This window comes from Rhagoletis pomonella, unplaced genomic scaffold, assembly GCF_013731165.1.
Source record: "Rhagoletis pomonella isolate Grant_MI unplaced genomic scaffold, Rhpom_1.0 Rhpom_scaffold_01469, whole genome shotgun sequence".
Classification (NCBI taxonomy): domain Eukaryota; kingdom Metazoa; phylum Arthropoda; class Insecta; order Diptera; family Tephritidae; genus Rhagoletis; species Rhagoletis pomonella.
The window spans coordinates 1-16,569 of record NW_023460023.1 but is presented as its reverse complement, the minus strand read 5'-3'; the positions used below and the strand labels follow the sequence as shown (position 1 = coordinate 16,569).

General features: G+C 35.3%; 1 protein-coding gene across 1 annotated transcript; it reads right to left on the bottom strand.

The window, feature by feature from the left end:
- Positions 1-1,946: 1,946 nt before the first annotated feature.
- LOC118752402 (putative uncharacterized protein DDB_G0288537) lies at positions 1,947-7,639 on the bottom strand. The gene is made up of 4 exons (XM_036487295.1): positions 7,433-7,639; positions 7,182-7,290; positions 6,989-7,126; positions 1,947-4,990 (listed from the first exon to the last, which is right to left on the bottom strand). Exons 1-4 carry the CDS (start codon positions 7,464-7,466, stop codon positions 3,604-3,606), a joined length of 1,668 nt encoding a protein of 555 aa, XP_036343188.1. The 5' UTR covers positions 7,467-7,639; the 3' UTR covers positions 1,947-3,603.
- Positions 7,640-16,569: the final 8,930 nt, after the last annotated feature.

Here is a 16,569-nt window from a genome sequence, read left to right as displayed (position 1 = left end):
TGATTTGCCTTTCAGCTGATGCATATAATTTATAGCTTTTTGTATTTTTAAACCAAAACCACTAAAAAACGAACAAATGTTATTTTTTCATGAAATAACCTTTTTTGAAAAAACTGCGTAATTAATGGTAAATAAATTAATATTATTTAGAAAGTACAAGTTATTACCTTTAATTCGATATTACATATTTTTTCACTATCTACTTTTGGGTTTCAACAATTTAGTGATAATAAAATATATAAATAAATAAAGCAAATAAACCTCTTATATCTTCTTTATTTATTACCTGCGCCGAATAAATTTGGTATCCTTCAAATCAGCGTAAAAGTTCTATCAATCGGTATTTTTGGTTATTTTATAGCTAAACGGTCGCTATTCTACACTTGTTCTAGAAAATTACGCAAACGAAGGTGATGCTCACGAATATTTAGTATGAAGAATTTTTGGTTTTACTACTAATATCACTAGAAACTATAGAGTGAGCAACATTCTGCACAAGTAAAGGAGCCGATTTTATGTGTGTTAGCGAGAAGACTGTTTTATTACAAAACCTTTCTATTACTGAATCATGGTTTTAGTTAGTTTGAAAACTTTTGTTGTAATTCAGAATTCGAAGAAAAATTAATTGATAGCGTTTCAAATTATTTTGCAGAAAAAAATAGGAAAATGTGTTTAGAACTAGCTTTTCATCAAGTTAAGAAAGCAAAACGCACCTCAGATCAAAGTTGGCAAATAATATTAGAAGCGTATTAGTTTTAAACTGAACCTCAAAACATAAAATTTTATGGGTATTATCTAACCGTCTCGGAATTAAATCTAGCCAGGAAAGGCTTTGCCAATAGTATGAAAGAGTTATTACTTGAAAACATGTGCACACATCGACAAAGCTCTTAAAAAAGACAAAATATACAAACTAGTGAGGTAAAAACTAAATACGAGTGTATAGTAAATAAAATACTTTTTTAAATGAATATGTACGTGTAGATTCATAAAATGTTTAGAGCCTCTTCTGACGTTGATATAAACTTCATTTTCAAAACTCCAACTTCAAGTTTAAACATCATCTAGTATCTTTGAGTTGGAGACCCATCATTGACTCCTAAAAATGCACTCGCACTTTTCTCTGCCAAAATATGGTTTAATTAAACCTTTTCAATTTTTCGTTAATGTTAATCATGCGGAAAAATCAGCACAAATTCATGTATGTACATACTTTCAATCTTTATTACTATCAATTTCTGGAATATCTACTTCTGCATGGTCGAAGTTTGTTCTACTAAATATGTATGTGTATGTATGTATGCAATTGTTTAGCGAAGTTAACTAAAATTCAATGTTTTTACTTTCAAATGACAAATCAAGCATAAACTTTATTTTTGATGTCTACAGTATAGCGTTTGTTGTATATAACTAAATTTTAAATTTCAATAGGAGATCAGCAATTATCGAAGCAATACAATACAGTGTTTAGGAAATTCAGTATAAAAAATATACACAAAAGATGAGTATAAAACAATAATAATTAGCTAAATAAATTACTTATAAAAAGTAGTATTGCACGAATCAACTAAAATGTACAAAAATTTTTAAATTCTAAAATAAACCGCAGCAGTCTACATTTACAAGGAAACTTGAAGGTTTTCACTAACACTAGATATTCGTAAATATACATACATACAAGTGTATATAGAAGGAGTAATCGTATAATTTTCAATTAATTTCAAAGCATATTTTTTCGTTTTAGGTATTTTTGTTCGAGTGCAGATTTGAAGAGTTACGCATAATTAAATACACTTATATTTACCATGTTATTGGAGTGTATTCAATTATGTATGTATGTACATATGTATTTATATAGTATGTATGATCTACATAGGTCGTTAAATGCTTACTTTTTGAATTTCGATTTCATGAGGGCTATCATCTTTCAGGAAATAGTCGCAATATTTGGAATATAAATTAAAATATATTTCCCAAAAATCTACGCTACTGAAGTAGGGTACAATTTTTTCATTCACAATATACACAAATCAGTCGGGTCTATGCTGACTCCATTGTAGGCCCCGATTGAACTCCACGAAAATGTTATAACTGAATAGCTACGAAGTAACTGAATTTTCGACTTAAATGAATCACACGAGCACCGGCAATTACGTTGTTTGCTCTTTCAATTATGAATGCGAATTAACATGTTAGAATTTTCCTTCATTTCCTCTCTTTTGCCTTGACAGCGGAATTCGATAAATTTCGGTTGAAGCTAGTGATTTCTTCGTGATTCTCATTGTATGGCGAATTAAGTAATAGGCTTTCCAATTACGAATTAGAGGGGATTACGAACAAAGATGGCGTGGGAACGTAGTTTTGTTAGGTTAGATGGTCTACTATTTTCAAAAGTTTACTCGATGGTCTCACATGAAGAGAATTTGCAGATATTTGCAAGCTTCACTGCCAGCTGGCCTCCACGGTTGCATTTCGTACATAATATTTTTTTATTATTTCAAGTGGAAAACATACGCATGTTTCTTCTTATTCTGATCTTCAACATACGCTTCAATTTCTTTATGGAAGTCACTGTCGAATTTCCTAAATCGACAGTGGTGTCGACTGCCGAGTAACTTTCAAATCAATGGAATTAATTATATTAATTGAATAAACAAATACTTACATAGTACTTCAATCATTAGTAAACGCGGCAAGATTGTACATTTTTAAATTTCACGAACTTGTTGATTCAAATTATTTTTGCTGGAAATGCAAGCGTGTGCCACAATCCTGCTTGCAAACTCTTGCCGGCAAACATTTTCCCAGCACGAATTTGCAACTTCCCCTCCAAATGAAATATAAAAATTGTGCTCTCTCCTTGCAAGTTTTACTAGCTTTATGGCCAAACGAACAGGATTTGGTAACAATTGGTACCAACTTGTACAAGTTTTTTGCATAGCGAACACTTTTATTGAGTTACTTCGTTGCCGACGTGAGTACCGTAATAGCAGCCTTTATATAACCAAAGCGAGTTTTGAGTTGAGTAGTAAAAAAGCCTTGGTCACCGTCAGCCATAACTTCGCTAAACTTAATTTTGGAATATCTCAAAAAAAAAGAGATCACCCTAGGATTTAACGGAAGGGGACTGATAATAGTTATATAAAATCCTACGCAAATACTTTCATAGTAAAGCTACATATAGCTATGCATATTCAGTGATAACATATTCGCCTACTTTTCGAAAAACAAATCTACAATGGATTCAGCAATAGCGTCGAATGAATATATGTACTTATTTTTAATTCTCTGGGTACTTCCAAATGCTCATAATGCTTCAAAAAGTATTTCGATAATTCTTTAAGGAACTGACGATTTTTTTTTTTTCTATTTACTTTAAAGGGTGTAAGTTTGAAATTATTTATTTCCTATAATAACAAGCAACAGCCATACGCTTAGGTATGTCGCGGGCATACTATCTCTCAGCCGATTTATTATAAATGGTCAGATGTTCTTTAACTTTGCGCAAATTTAGTTTTTTTTTTTGGTTATCTAAATATATAATAACTAAATATTTTTCTTCTATTTAAATTCGCGACGCATTAGTAATGTCTTTAGTATAGGCTACGTTTCGTCGTTGACAACGCCTACCACTGCGTCAGCAGAAGCAGCAGCAACAACAGCGTTCGCCATGCCTGCAGCGCCAGCGCCAGCAACAACGCCGCTGCCCACCGTTGCTGCAGCCGTAGTAGCGACACCATTACCACTGATACCATTGGCAGTGTTGCTGATGCTATTGTTGTTATTCATGTTGGCATTCGATACAGTTGAGGACGTTGACGTCGATGTAGATACATTAGTCAAGTGTATGCTACCAATAATCTGATTCGGTTTTTTGTGTTGTTGTTGCTGTTGTTGGTGATGCAATAGCCCAATGCCTTTTTGCTGTTGTTGTTGGATTAATGTTGGCCCACTTGGACTAATGGGTGTCAAAGGAAGATTATGTGGTGGCTGTGCTTGTTGTTGGGTTGGATGTTGTTGTTGTTGTTGCGTAAATGCCATTGCCTGCGTAGGTGGTTTCGTAGGCGAAGTGGCCGGGGTGAGAATGCCTAAGTTTACCAAATTTGGCAGCGCAATTTTAGTCGCTGTACTTTGTTGCTGTTTTGACTGTACTTTATCAACGATTGCTTGCAGCTTATGTTGTTGTTGCTGCTGCTGTGCAATGATATCAACTGTACCAACAGCATTGGCTGCGGCTGCAGCTGCTGCTGCCTGTGCCGCGGCATTGGTAGCCAACTTGAGTATTTTACTCGCCGTTGCATTAGCGGCCAACAAGTTTGTAGCTGCAGTCGCAGTTTTAGTTGCTGCTTGTGCTGTGAGCAGGCCATTGCCACTGATGCCAGTAGTGTTGCCGCTGCTGCTGCTGCTGCGCCCTAAATTGTTATTGTTACCTGATGTAGCTGCTGCGGACGATCCAATGCTGTGTAGTTGCGGTTGCTGCTGCTGCTGCTGATTGCTAAACTGATGTTGCTGCTGCTGCTGTGCATGGTGTTGGTGATGATGCAAGCTAAGTCCAACCCCGTTTGTGGTGGCAACCACATTGGGACTTCCGTTGCCAAGTGTATTATTAGCCAACTGCTGCAACACATTGTTGGTGACGGCGCCGGTTGTGTTGTTGTTACCAACATTATTGTTGCCAGCAGAGTTACTGTTGCCGTTATGAGTGTTGCTGGTAGCACTGCCATGACAGCTACTGGCACTGCTTGACATGTTGCTGATGCTGGATGGACTGAGGGAACCCAATGACTGCGAGGGCGAACTGCTGCGTTGCAAAATAATGCCTGAGCCCACATTAACGTTGGTCCCATTGTTGTTAGCAGTCATATTAGCCGTATGTTGTGTGCTCAAAACGCTCTCAGGCGAGGAGTTGTGTGCCACCAAAGCGTGGTTCTTCAGGCCTTGAGCAGTTTTGTAGCTCTTGCCGCAGTGACATTTGTAGCCTTTGCGAACTCTACAAAAATAAAAATTAATTAGAAATATTGATGAAGAAGTTCAATTTAAAGGGTCGATTGATAATGACAACTAAATCTCAACTCTGTTGCCAGCGGTTAAGGATATGGCAATTACAATTTTGAAGTTACTGGCCGAATTTACATTTTAATTGTAAGAGGTTCTTTACACTCATTTTATAATTTCTGGGTTTAACAGCGACGAACTGTACCATTATAGCAATTCTCAAAGCATTAGAGTGGCAAGTTGACTACGAAGCTGAAACTACGTCGCCAAAATGGGATGCACTATCCATGTTTCCCCAGCAACGTACATAAATAAATGTACTTTTGGGAATCTTATTGCACAACATACCCTCCATATTTTAATTTTGGGTGTTTTAAAATATAGTGGTCGAAGAAATAATAATCGCACCATATAATGACAAGTTTTAAATTTTCTTTGTTATTTAATTTTAGTATTTTTTAACCAAAATATACGTAGTTCATTCTTTAGCAAAACCCGTATGAAGTTTCAAACTTGGTGCAATATTTAAAACAAAAAAAGCAACAAACTTTCGTAAAAATTTCGGGCTTTTGATTCCATTTCTTAGAAAGATTTAGAGTTTTCATTTGCTTCCATATAACGAATAAATACAATTTATTTTTATATAGAAGAATAAGTTATTCGACAAAAAAAATCTAAAAAATCAAGATTAATTTTTTTAATTTATGAAAGAAAAAACTATCGATAGTGGTAGGAAAAACATCGATGGTGGGGAAAACTTTAAAACATCGATACTATTGATAGTCCCATAGATTGTTTTCCAGCTGCAGGCCAACATTTAATTCGAAATTCCTGGTATTTGGGTACTCGAGTCGTTACCTGTGGTGTAGTGGTAAGCAGTGCGCGCTTCCACTCCACAACACCTGGGTTCAAGCCCTGGCCAAAGCAACAACGCAAAAAAATATAGAAAAAAGGTTTTTTCTTAACAGCGGTCGTCCCTCGGCAGGCAATGGCAAACCTCCGAGTGTATTTCTGCCATGAAAAACAGCTTCTCATAAAAATACAATCGCCGTTCGGAGTCGGCGTAAAACTGTACGTCCCTCCGCTTTGTGTAACAAAATCAAGGCGCACGCCACAAATCGGAGGACAAGCTAGGCCAAACACTAACATATGTGTAAGCGCCAATCTATTGATTGAATTGAACCAACAAAAGCATACTATACAGTCGAACACGCTTATCCAGGGACAAAACCGATCTCAATAGTTAGTATTTTATACCAGTAGCAAAAGCACCAATTCCTTTCACCTCCACTAAGGGGCGGTTGGTTGTTCAATGTCTGATTAACACAAATCGGAGGTAGCAGCTCCATCTAAATACAAAAACTGCTTTATCGACTACATGTTATATACATGATGTCGAAGTCGTCGATAATGATGTTTAACTGGGAGGTAGTAATAACCAGACATTGGACAAACGACCCCAACAGGTCTATTCTGCGCTGGTAAACCGGTTAATAAAGTTCCTGGCAATTTTTAAACCCTTTTCGCATTCTGTGTTCTCTTCTAACCGGTAAATTGTGTTACCATCTCATAAGCTGGTAACGTATTGGGCCGTGAAATATGCAATGCCGGAATTTCCACAATTCTTCATAGCTGAATATTTTAAATGCAACTGGGAACATTTTTTGGTAATACAATTTTCCGGTTACAAAATCTTCGGTAACGTGCAGAATATACCTGTCACAATTGTTAACAGTGGTTTGATCAAAAATCGAATTAGACAATATGAAAAAGAATTGAAAAAGAACCCAAAAAATAAGGCTCGAAAAATCCAAAAAATAAGACACGGAAAATCCAAAAAATTTCCGCTAAGTCCCGTTGCAATACAGGCGCTTTTTAAACGAATTGTTAACATCCAAAAAGCATTTTTTCCCAAGCTTTCGAAAATAAAAATTGCAAGGCGTACTGATTAAGAGGTCTATTCTGCACGTTTCTGTTTCTTGTACACACTTACTTTCCGTCCTTTTTGTGGCCGTTCTTCGAGTGATATTTGATGCCATTGACATTCTTGTAACGCTTTTTACAACCAGGCACAGGACACGCAAACGGCTTCTCATTGCCCGGTGTCCCATTGCTGCCGGTTCCGGAATGCCTTCACAAATATATATATTTAAATTTGTCTTAAAAAAAATTTCTTGAGCAATCACCTGCTCCCGTAACGCATTATGAACTCGGAACTGAACTCCTCAGTTGTCCAAGAATCATTGCTGTCCTCCGACTCTGAGACAACCATTTCATCATCGTCCATTTCACTGCCTAGAAATTTTATCAGATAAGTGAAAAACCACGAATTGTGAAAACAAAACGTAGTTGATTAGTAAAATACTTGATTGATAAATAATTGTCTAGCGGATCAGTGCGAATACAGTTTCATATTCATACTGATTCGCTTTCTCACCAGTGGGCGTATTGCTGCGATTTGACGACGACATACTGTAACTGTGATGTTTGATCGCCAACTTCCGCTTAAGTTCAACGCCCGTACTGTTGGCGGATAAAAATGGGCTCTCTTTACGTGCATCTTCCGATATGAAACGCAATACATAGCTCAACGGTAAACATGCAGGCTGCGCCTGCTCTTTCTGTTCGACCACTTTGGGATCATAGTCTGGAAATAATAAAACAGAAATCATATAAAACACAATCAATTAAAGACTAGACGAATAAATCGTATAATAAAAAAACTATATACATAGGTACATACAAACATATTTATGTATGTAGGTATGTGCAGTGGATTAGATTATAATTGAAAGGCAGTGTACGTGCGTAAGTAATTCTTCAATGAAAATAATAACAGCGGGAATTGCCGGTGGAAACCTTAGAAAATAAATATACAGCAATTTAAATTTCTTTTAGACATTAGATAGCAACCACTAAGATGCAGATTAATCAGAGACCATAACGATTATAAGAAATAAAATTAAATATTGCTCTACAATTATTACTGAACAATAATCATAATAATTATATGGGACTTTTATTTTTTTTTTTTCGTCTCGCGGGACGTTTATTTCAAGCCGAAAATTATTTACGTCTACTCATAATAATTACAAGGGATTTTTATTTTTTCGTCTCTCGGGACGTTTATTTCAATACGAATATGAGTTCTGCCATGAAAAACAGCTTCTCATAAAAATACAATTGTGTGACATCAACGCGCACGACACCAATCGTAGGAGAAGCTCGGCATAAAAACGCCCTAATTTGAATTTCAAAAACCTAAAATATATTCCAAATGTTAGCCAGAGTTATAAGAGATCCAAGTGCCATATTTCATCAAAACCGTCCAGCCGTTTCTGAGTGAACAGCAGTCTCCCATAATGCATGTATTTTTCATCGAATTTCAAATCACGCTCTACCGATGAAAAAAGTTCTTAATTAAAAAACTAAAACTTTATCATACATCTACGGGCTAAGATTTCTAATTTGACCTTTTTTGAAATTCCTTTTCAAAATTATTCTCAAACTAGAATCTTCTTAAATCTTAAACTGATGAACTAATTCGAATTTGATTGTTCGAACAAATGGCATCCCTCCTAAATAAAGGTCAGGGATAAATCACTTTCAAACTCATTTCGATTTATACCCATCTTTTAATAATTCATCCTATGTACTGAATAATTTGAATTTCACTTTTTAAACACGTGGCAACTCTCTTGAAATTTTCAAACTTAAGATTTCATAACAGTCTTTCGTTTGACCACGGTATCTTTATATTTCATATACTTTTTGAATTAGTTAATTGAGTTGGAACTTTCAAACAGGTACTCAAGCTAAATCATTGTTAGCTCCCCTTCGCCGGACACTGCGATACATATTAATGCCTATTACGGTATCCGACGGATGCCATTCGCACGAATGTAATACTTCACTCTCGCTTGTTATGACAGTGAGAATCATATTAGATCCGTGCGGATGGCATCCGTTGGATATCGTAATAGGCATGATTTTAATTAACTGATGAATTAAGTGGACTTTTAATTTTCAACCATGTGGCAAGCCCGCTAAATACAGTTCAGAAATAAAAAATTTTCAAACTCTCTTCGATTGATACACATATTTCAATAAATTATTTAACTTTTAAAATATTTTGAATTTAACTTTTTAAACAGGTGGCGAACCTCTTCCAACACCTCAGAAATATTCTTAGAGTTCTAACTAAAGATTTCTTAACACTCCTTCGTTTTATATATATATTTTGATATTTCGTATAACTTGTGTAAACTAAATTCGACATTTCTAGCAGGTGGCAGTCCTCTTCAAAATATTTTCAAACTACTTTCTGAAACCTCTTTGGTTTTTTTTTTTCGTGGCTTTATGGACCCTGTAGTCCAAGATTGTTGGCAGTAATACTGTAATGTATATGCCAGGTTATACAAGAGTATTGAGGTAATCCGTTGATTCTTGAAGTCTCCCGCTATCTCAGAGGTTCTTCCTTTGATGCTCCTTACTGTGCCGAATATGGGTGGAGGTGTTGGTGTGCTTTGACAAAAAGAAGATACACAAAACAGATACAAAGACAAAACGATTACATTGAACATACAGTTTCTCTAATGCAAACAGATATGCATTGAACATACAATTTTTTTTTCCTTTTATTTATTTACATTTGTACATCGACATGTAGCATAGTTTACACGTAAGTCGGAGCCCGTGGCTTGTCTTTTTAAAAAAGAACCGATTATATATTAATATAACATATTGATCGGTCCGATGAGTTTACAATTATTATTATTATTTTTTTTTTTTCCCTTTTTTAACGTTATTGACATATAAAAGGTGTTTATTGTTCCGGTACTTTAGAAAGTTATACATCAAATTTATTTATTTTTTTTTTTATTTATAAATCTATACTCCGAAAAGTAATAGAAATTAGGCATCTGTCTTTGGAATGAACATAAAAGCGAAGGATTATTTACGTCCTTTACGCCTTGATCAGTCTTATATAAGGTTAACAAAGTTTTTAGTTTTCTTGTCTTTAAATTGAGCGATTAAGTTGTTTGGCGATTCTTTTTTTTTTCCCCCCTTTTTTTCCGGTCTCTATGTTTTTTTTTTTTTTGCTTTTTTTTTTTTTTTTTTTAAAATTTTTTTTTATTTTTTTTTTTTTTTTTTTTTTTTTTTTTTTTTTTTTTTTTTTTTTTTTTTGATTAAACTGTTGTATGGCCTAGAGTGCTCCATCTAGTTTGGTTTCTCGCAAAAAGTTTATTAGCTCTTTAAAAAGCTCAGGTTTTTTAGTGGTGATAATTTCATTTATGGTCTTGTACGTGTCAAAGAGTTTAAACTTCGTTCTCATAGCGTTGTACCTATCACAGTGGAAGATTTGATGATCAGGAGTTTCCAGCGTATTGCAAGTGTTGCAGTATTCACTAACGTTTGGTACAAATTGTTGTAAATAGATGCTGTTGTATGTGTGTCCGGTAATTAGTCTGTTGAGGAGCTTCATGTCATAAGGCTCTAAGTCAAATCTCTTGTCCTTAAACCAAGGTCGTCTTTCCTTTATCGCAAAACTATTGATGATATTATGGTCCCAGTCTACACATTTTTCCTTTATCTTGTCCTTAGTCTCTGTCCATAGTAGAGTATTGATTTGTATAAGTGCCTCTTGTGGCGTTAAGTCAATCGAAAGCGTCTGGCCGTGATTCACTGCAGTTTTAGCTGCAATGTCAGCTTTTTCATTACATGCTACGCCAACGTGGCTGGGTACCCACATGATGACTGCAGTTTCTACTTGTGAATTGGCAATTTGATTGTGGATTTCGGCCACTATATGGTTCTGGGTTAACGGTCATTTTAACAGTTTTACAGCAGCCAAGCTGTCTGTAAAAATGCATGGTTTATTCCACTTATATTTTTTAGCAAGTTTGACCGCCTGTAACAGTCCTACTAATTCCCCAAACGTCGTCGACCGGTAAAAGGGTATGTTGTATAAGTAGGAGACGTTATTTGCTGTGTCGTATACAGCACAACCAACTATATTTTCACTCACGGAGGCATCAGTCGCTAATATGTGAAAACCCTGATCAAGATAGTATGCTTGTTGTTCTCTAAAGATAGCTTGTAGTTGTTCATGCGCCACATTGTTTTTGGACTTGTTAAGATTTGAGTCTATTAATTTGAGATTAGGGTGTCTGATGAAAGTAGTGTTTGTGTTAATTTGATTGAAAATGTCCTTAAATTTCTCAAAGGTGTGGCTGTAGCTTGATTTGACCGGTCTACTATTTTTTGGTTGTGTTCTTAAATCTGGATTGAGAAACCATTGCTTGGTCAGCTCTTTTGAAGTTAACCAAACTGCTCTTGCTAGCGGTGGCAGCTCGCATGCTATGGCATATCGAGCTAGGGTTGGTGTGTTAGGGGGAACTCCTAAGCATCTACGCAGGGATTCATTTGCTATTGTTTGTAGTTTTTTGTAGTAGCAGTTCGGAGCATTGGCATAGCTGGTGTTGCTGTATTCCATCTTGGATCTTACGAATACTTTGAATAGGTTGAGCCCTATTCTGGGTGTTAACCCTGCTTTTATTGTAGTCAGTTTTGCAAGTAAATTTTTACCTGTTGTTATTTCGTCTTCGACCTTTCCAACTTGCCCTTTGATTGTCGAGTTCGAGTTAATAATTCTGCCCAGCCATTTTGTTGTGACTACCTGCTCAATTTGGTTACCACTGATTGTTAGTTCAAAGTTTCTTTTGTTCCCTGCAGAAAGGTACATGAATTTCGTTTTTTCCAAGTTGAAATTCAGGTTTATAGAGTTGCAGATCCCATGGATGTTCATAATTTGGGTTTTCAAATTGAGGATTGCAGCTTTTTCCGACTTGCAGTGCGAAATTATTGCTATGTCATCTGCAAATTGAAAAACTTGCGTTTTGCTATCGTTTATACAGTGAAGCTTGGCCGTGTAAATATTGAAAAGTATTGGTGACAAACAGCTACCTTGAGGGAGTCCATTATTGACTTCCACCGCATGTGGCCCTAGAGTCAGTATTCTCGAGGAGAAGAAGTTTTTCGTCCAATTAGCAATTTTTGGGTTTATGTTATATTCCAACAGCGTGCGGTGTAAGATTTCGAGGTCGACCCCGTTGTATGCGTCAGTTATATCTAGGAAGCAAATAAAAACTTTTTCGTTGTTACTCTTTTTGTCAGCTACAAAATGCAGGGTTTCGTTTAAGCACATTGATGACGATCTTTGTTTTCTGTACGCAAAGCTTTTTTGTGGGATTATATTTCGCAACTCTACTTCTTCTACCAGGGCATCTTTGATGAGCATATTGAGGCTCTTCGCAACAACTGAGATCAATGATATTGGCCTAAAGTTGTTTAAGTCATCCAATTCTTTATTTGCTTTGGGAATAGGAACAATTATGATTCGCCTCCACGACTCAATGACTTCGTTGTTATGGTAACTTGATTCCAAGGCCTTTAGCAGTTTTTCTTTGGATTCCCTAGGTAGATGTCTGAGAGTGCTAAAGGTGATTTTGTCTACCCCCCCTGCTGTCGACTTTTTGCTATTGAGTTTTTCTTCAAAATTGTCATACGAAAAATTAACCATGATGTTTGGCTGCTGTGTCAGATGTGAAGGGTACAAACCTGGTTGCGTTGCTTGTATTGTTGTTGCGGCTCTTACTTGCGACTTTAGCATTTCCAGGTATTCTAAATTGTCTTCTGTGGCCCAATCACCGTTTTTGTGTTTGTTGCCTTTAACATTGCTGATGAAACGCCATGCGTCTTTGGTGTTTGGACCTCTTTGGTTTGTTACCCATATGGTGATACATATTTCTTTTACTTAGTATGATTTTTTAAACAGATGGCATCCCTCCTATAGTTCAGCTAAGATGCTCTACACACGCATTGATTTATCGGCCAACCAGTTCACCCATGATAAAAACATTACAAGGTAAAATCATTGAGAGGCAGTCTGACGCTGGCCAACAATATAATTTTAAAATTCGAGCTCAGGCTCACACACACATTATCATTTTTAATCTCAAACAACAGTTGTGAACAATCTCATTTTTTTTATTTTTAATTTTATATGATTTTAAAATGTTTGCAAACGTCAGAAAAAATCATGGCCGACGAATTGAGAGAATGGCTTTACCTTCTAATGTTTTTATCGTGCAGTTCACCAACCTACTTAGCGAAATACCCTAAAAAACGCACCAACCAGTTGGCCGATTTCATTTGAGTGAGAGTTTTTGAACTGTGAATGCTTCTCCTTTTTATGTATTTGTTATTGCTACCGCCCTCGTTTTCACAAATTTTACGCATTTTCACTAGCGAAACGAACCGAAAAACACATGTTAACGTTAATGCGCCTTTAAAAAAATGAAATCGCATTTAAGGTTGCCAACTTGTCTACACACAGAGCAACAAGTTGACCAATCTGTCTCAAAAATCTAAAATTTTTGATTTTACTCCAAGATGACGAACAACTTGACGAAGGTTTGCCAACTTGCCTACACACGGCTTATTTACCACCAACTTCTAGCGGTTGGCCAACTGGTTGGCCGATAAATCGGTCCGTGTGCAGGGCCTTTAAGAAACAAAGCTTTTCAATTTTTTAAATAATTTAGATATAATTTTTTAAAATGTGGCAACTCTTTCCAATAAAATAAAACCTTATTGCACACCTGCGGCCCAAGCCACTTAATTTGACACCTCATTTTGGAAAATCGAACGAACGGTGCGGATATGATGCCGTTGATTATTAAATAACTTGAATTTAATTGTTAAACAGGTGGCAACTCTTTTCGAAAAACTAAAATCAGTTTTATTTTTGAAAATCGGGCGAACGGTACAGCTCTTTTATCCTGGAGAAAAAATCCCTTCGCATATTGTATATGTATATAGAATATCTTACCTAATATGACTTTTTAAACAAGTGACAACCCTGCTACAATTGAGCTAAGAAACAAAGCTTTTCAAAACCATTTCGATTGATACCCAGCTTGTAATAGTTGATTTATTATTATTTTTTTAATAATTTGAATATAACTTTTTAAAAGGTGGCAGCTCTTTTCTAAAAAGTGAAACCTTATTGCACATCTATAGTCCAACCAAGGTTTTTATTTTGACGTCTCATTTTTGAAAATCGAAATGACCGGTGCGGATTTGATGGCATTGATTATTAAATAATTTGAATTAAATTTTTTAACAGGTGGCAACTCTTTTCAAAAAACAAAAACCAATTTGCACATCTACAGACCAAACGTTTTAATTTGACATCTCATTTTTGAAAACCGGGCGAACGGTACAGATCTTTTATCCTGATCTGACAAAAAACCCCTCGCGTATTATATATGTATATAGAGTATAAGTATAATACATGCATATAAAGCAGAGTTCGACCGAAGTTAGATTTTTCGGCCTAGGGCGAAGCGAACCTTCGGTTTTAATCTAACAATCGATTTTTTCAAAAAATAAGCCGCATAGTGCTTTTTATTAACAAAAAAATTAAAATTTTAATAAAATAATTGAAGTCGCAGTTCAGTTTCTGTGCATAGTCATTCTTATGTTGCAAATTTATTTGTTTATAATATAATAATAACTAGTAATAATCCCAGAAAATCGTGGCGCTCCGTTGTCCAAAAAATCTGCATATTTCTTTAATGTAAAAATAACATGCATTGCTTTTGGTAGTTAACTTTAAATTCGTATTTGGGCAAGATCGTACTCTACTCAATACGCCATCCGTTAAGCCATCCTCTTGCTAGGGTCTGACCTAGAGACTTATTTATTATTTATTACTGTTAATATAAGCGAAGTTGCACTCAAGGTTATTTCTTTGAATAGCGCCCGAAGGTTGCCGACGCAGAAGAGTTTTAAAGCATCAGGCCGAATGTGCGCGACCGATCCCAGATTTTAGAACTGATTCGGAACTATCGAAAGAGGAATGTGACGCAGGGCGATTAACACTTCGTTGGACATCGCAAAGTAAAATTCGCTAGTCGCTAGCATGCTGAAGAGAAATAACGAGTACTAGTCATGTCATCGTCTACATTCTCTAGAACCGAACCAATTTGGCACTAGTGAATTTCCCTACAGGGTATGTATCAAGTATGTAAATACATATGTACGTATGCATATATAGTGTATGTATGTAAATACATTAACCTGATTCGAACAAGTTGTTATTAGGTTAAAACTCGCACAACACCTTCGAGTCGAGTAATAATTTTTCTGGTTACAAAAAAAAAATAAATAAAAAAGCAAAATCTTTAAAACGCTGGTATGCAAATTTATAGCCGACTGTTTTTATGACTTACACATTGCATATTACTTGACTGATTTTTAGGTCACGATTGAACAGTTTGGTTAAATTCTTGGCATATTCCCTAATTACACACAATACACATATTACATATTGTGCTTTTAATTTATGTAGATATACCCTATTTAAAATTTTTCCGTAGGTACATATTACCTTTAATTGAGTTAGGGCCTTTCTACTTATCAGTTACCCTAATATAGAAAGGTCCATATAAAATATTTGTTTCTTTACAGAGTAGTTACAAAAATTTTTTAAAAAATTTACTATCTACATAAAACAGGGTCGGGCATTTTTGGCTTTCCTATTCCCGCGGGAATAGGCGGTACTTCGCTGTGATGTGTTGCCAGATTTTTTACTTTTTTTCAAAAAACTGTAAATTTCTGTATTTTCGACCGAAAAACTGTAACCGTCAATAACGAAGTTTTTAAAAAATTAAGGTTTTTTAATTTTATTAAACATAAATAACAAAAAACGATTAAGTTAAAATAAAATAACATAAGCCGTTTAAATTATACTTAACTAAACAAAAATGGATTTAATAAAATGGTACATTTAAATCACATGTTATTTTAATGAAATTCAGTTTTGTTATTTTTCTTGAATTTCTTTTTTAATTTTTTTGAGCATTTGATTAAATGCCCCAAAGTGTTGAAAGTTCTGGTTTATTTCTTGTTTCACTCGAACTGATTTGGGAATATGTATATTCTTTCCACGTTTGCTGTGTGATTGGACATCTGTTTCAAACGAGGAAACACTGCTGCTTTTATCGTAAAAATTTACTTACAAAAAACCGAAAAAGAAATTTTTGTTTGTTCGTTCAAATCGGAAATTTCTAAAATGCCAAATTGAGATTACAAACAAGTGGTGCCATTTAAAAAAATGCCATGTGAAAACGAACTTAATGACAACTATTCTTAACGTACACGACTTGCATACACGATGGATTGTCTATGTCATAGACTCTGGGCTATTAAACCCCATATTCCAAAAACATTCTGTAAAATCTGGGCTCAAATCGTAACATCCGTTCACGGATCGAAAACCATACGAAAGAAAATTACGTGATACGTCAGGCAGTATAAGCTGAATGAGACAAAGACTACGTTCACGTACGTCATAATCTGAAAAATTTGTTTTTACGTGACGAGTAATACGATATCGTATGTGACGATTCGAGCCCTGAATAAAAAGTTTAGTTGGTAGTTTATTGAACATTTACAAAAGATATTTCTTCTGATAAGCCGATTGAGGTAAAGATACTTCTTCTTAAG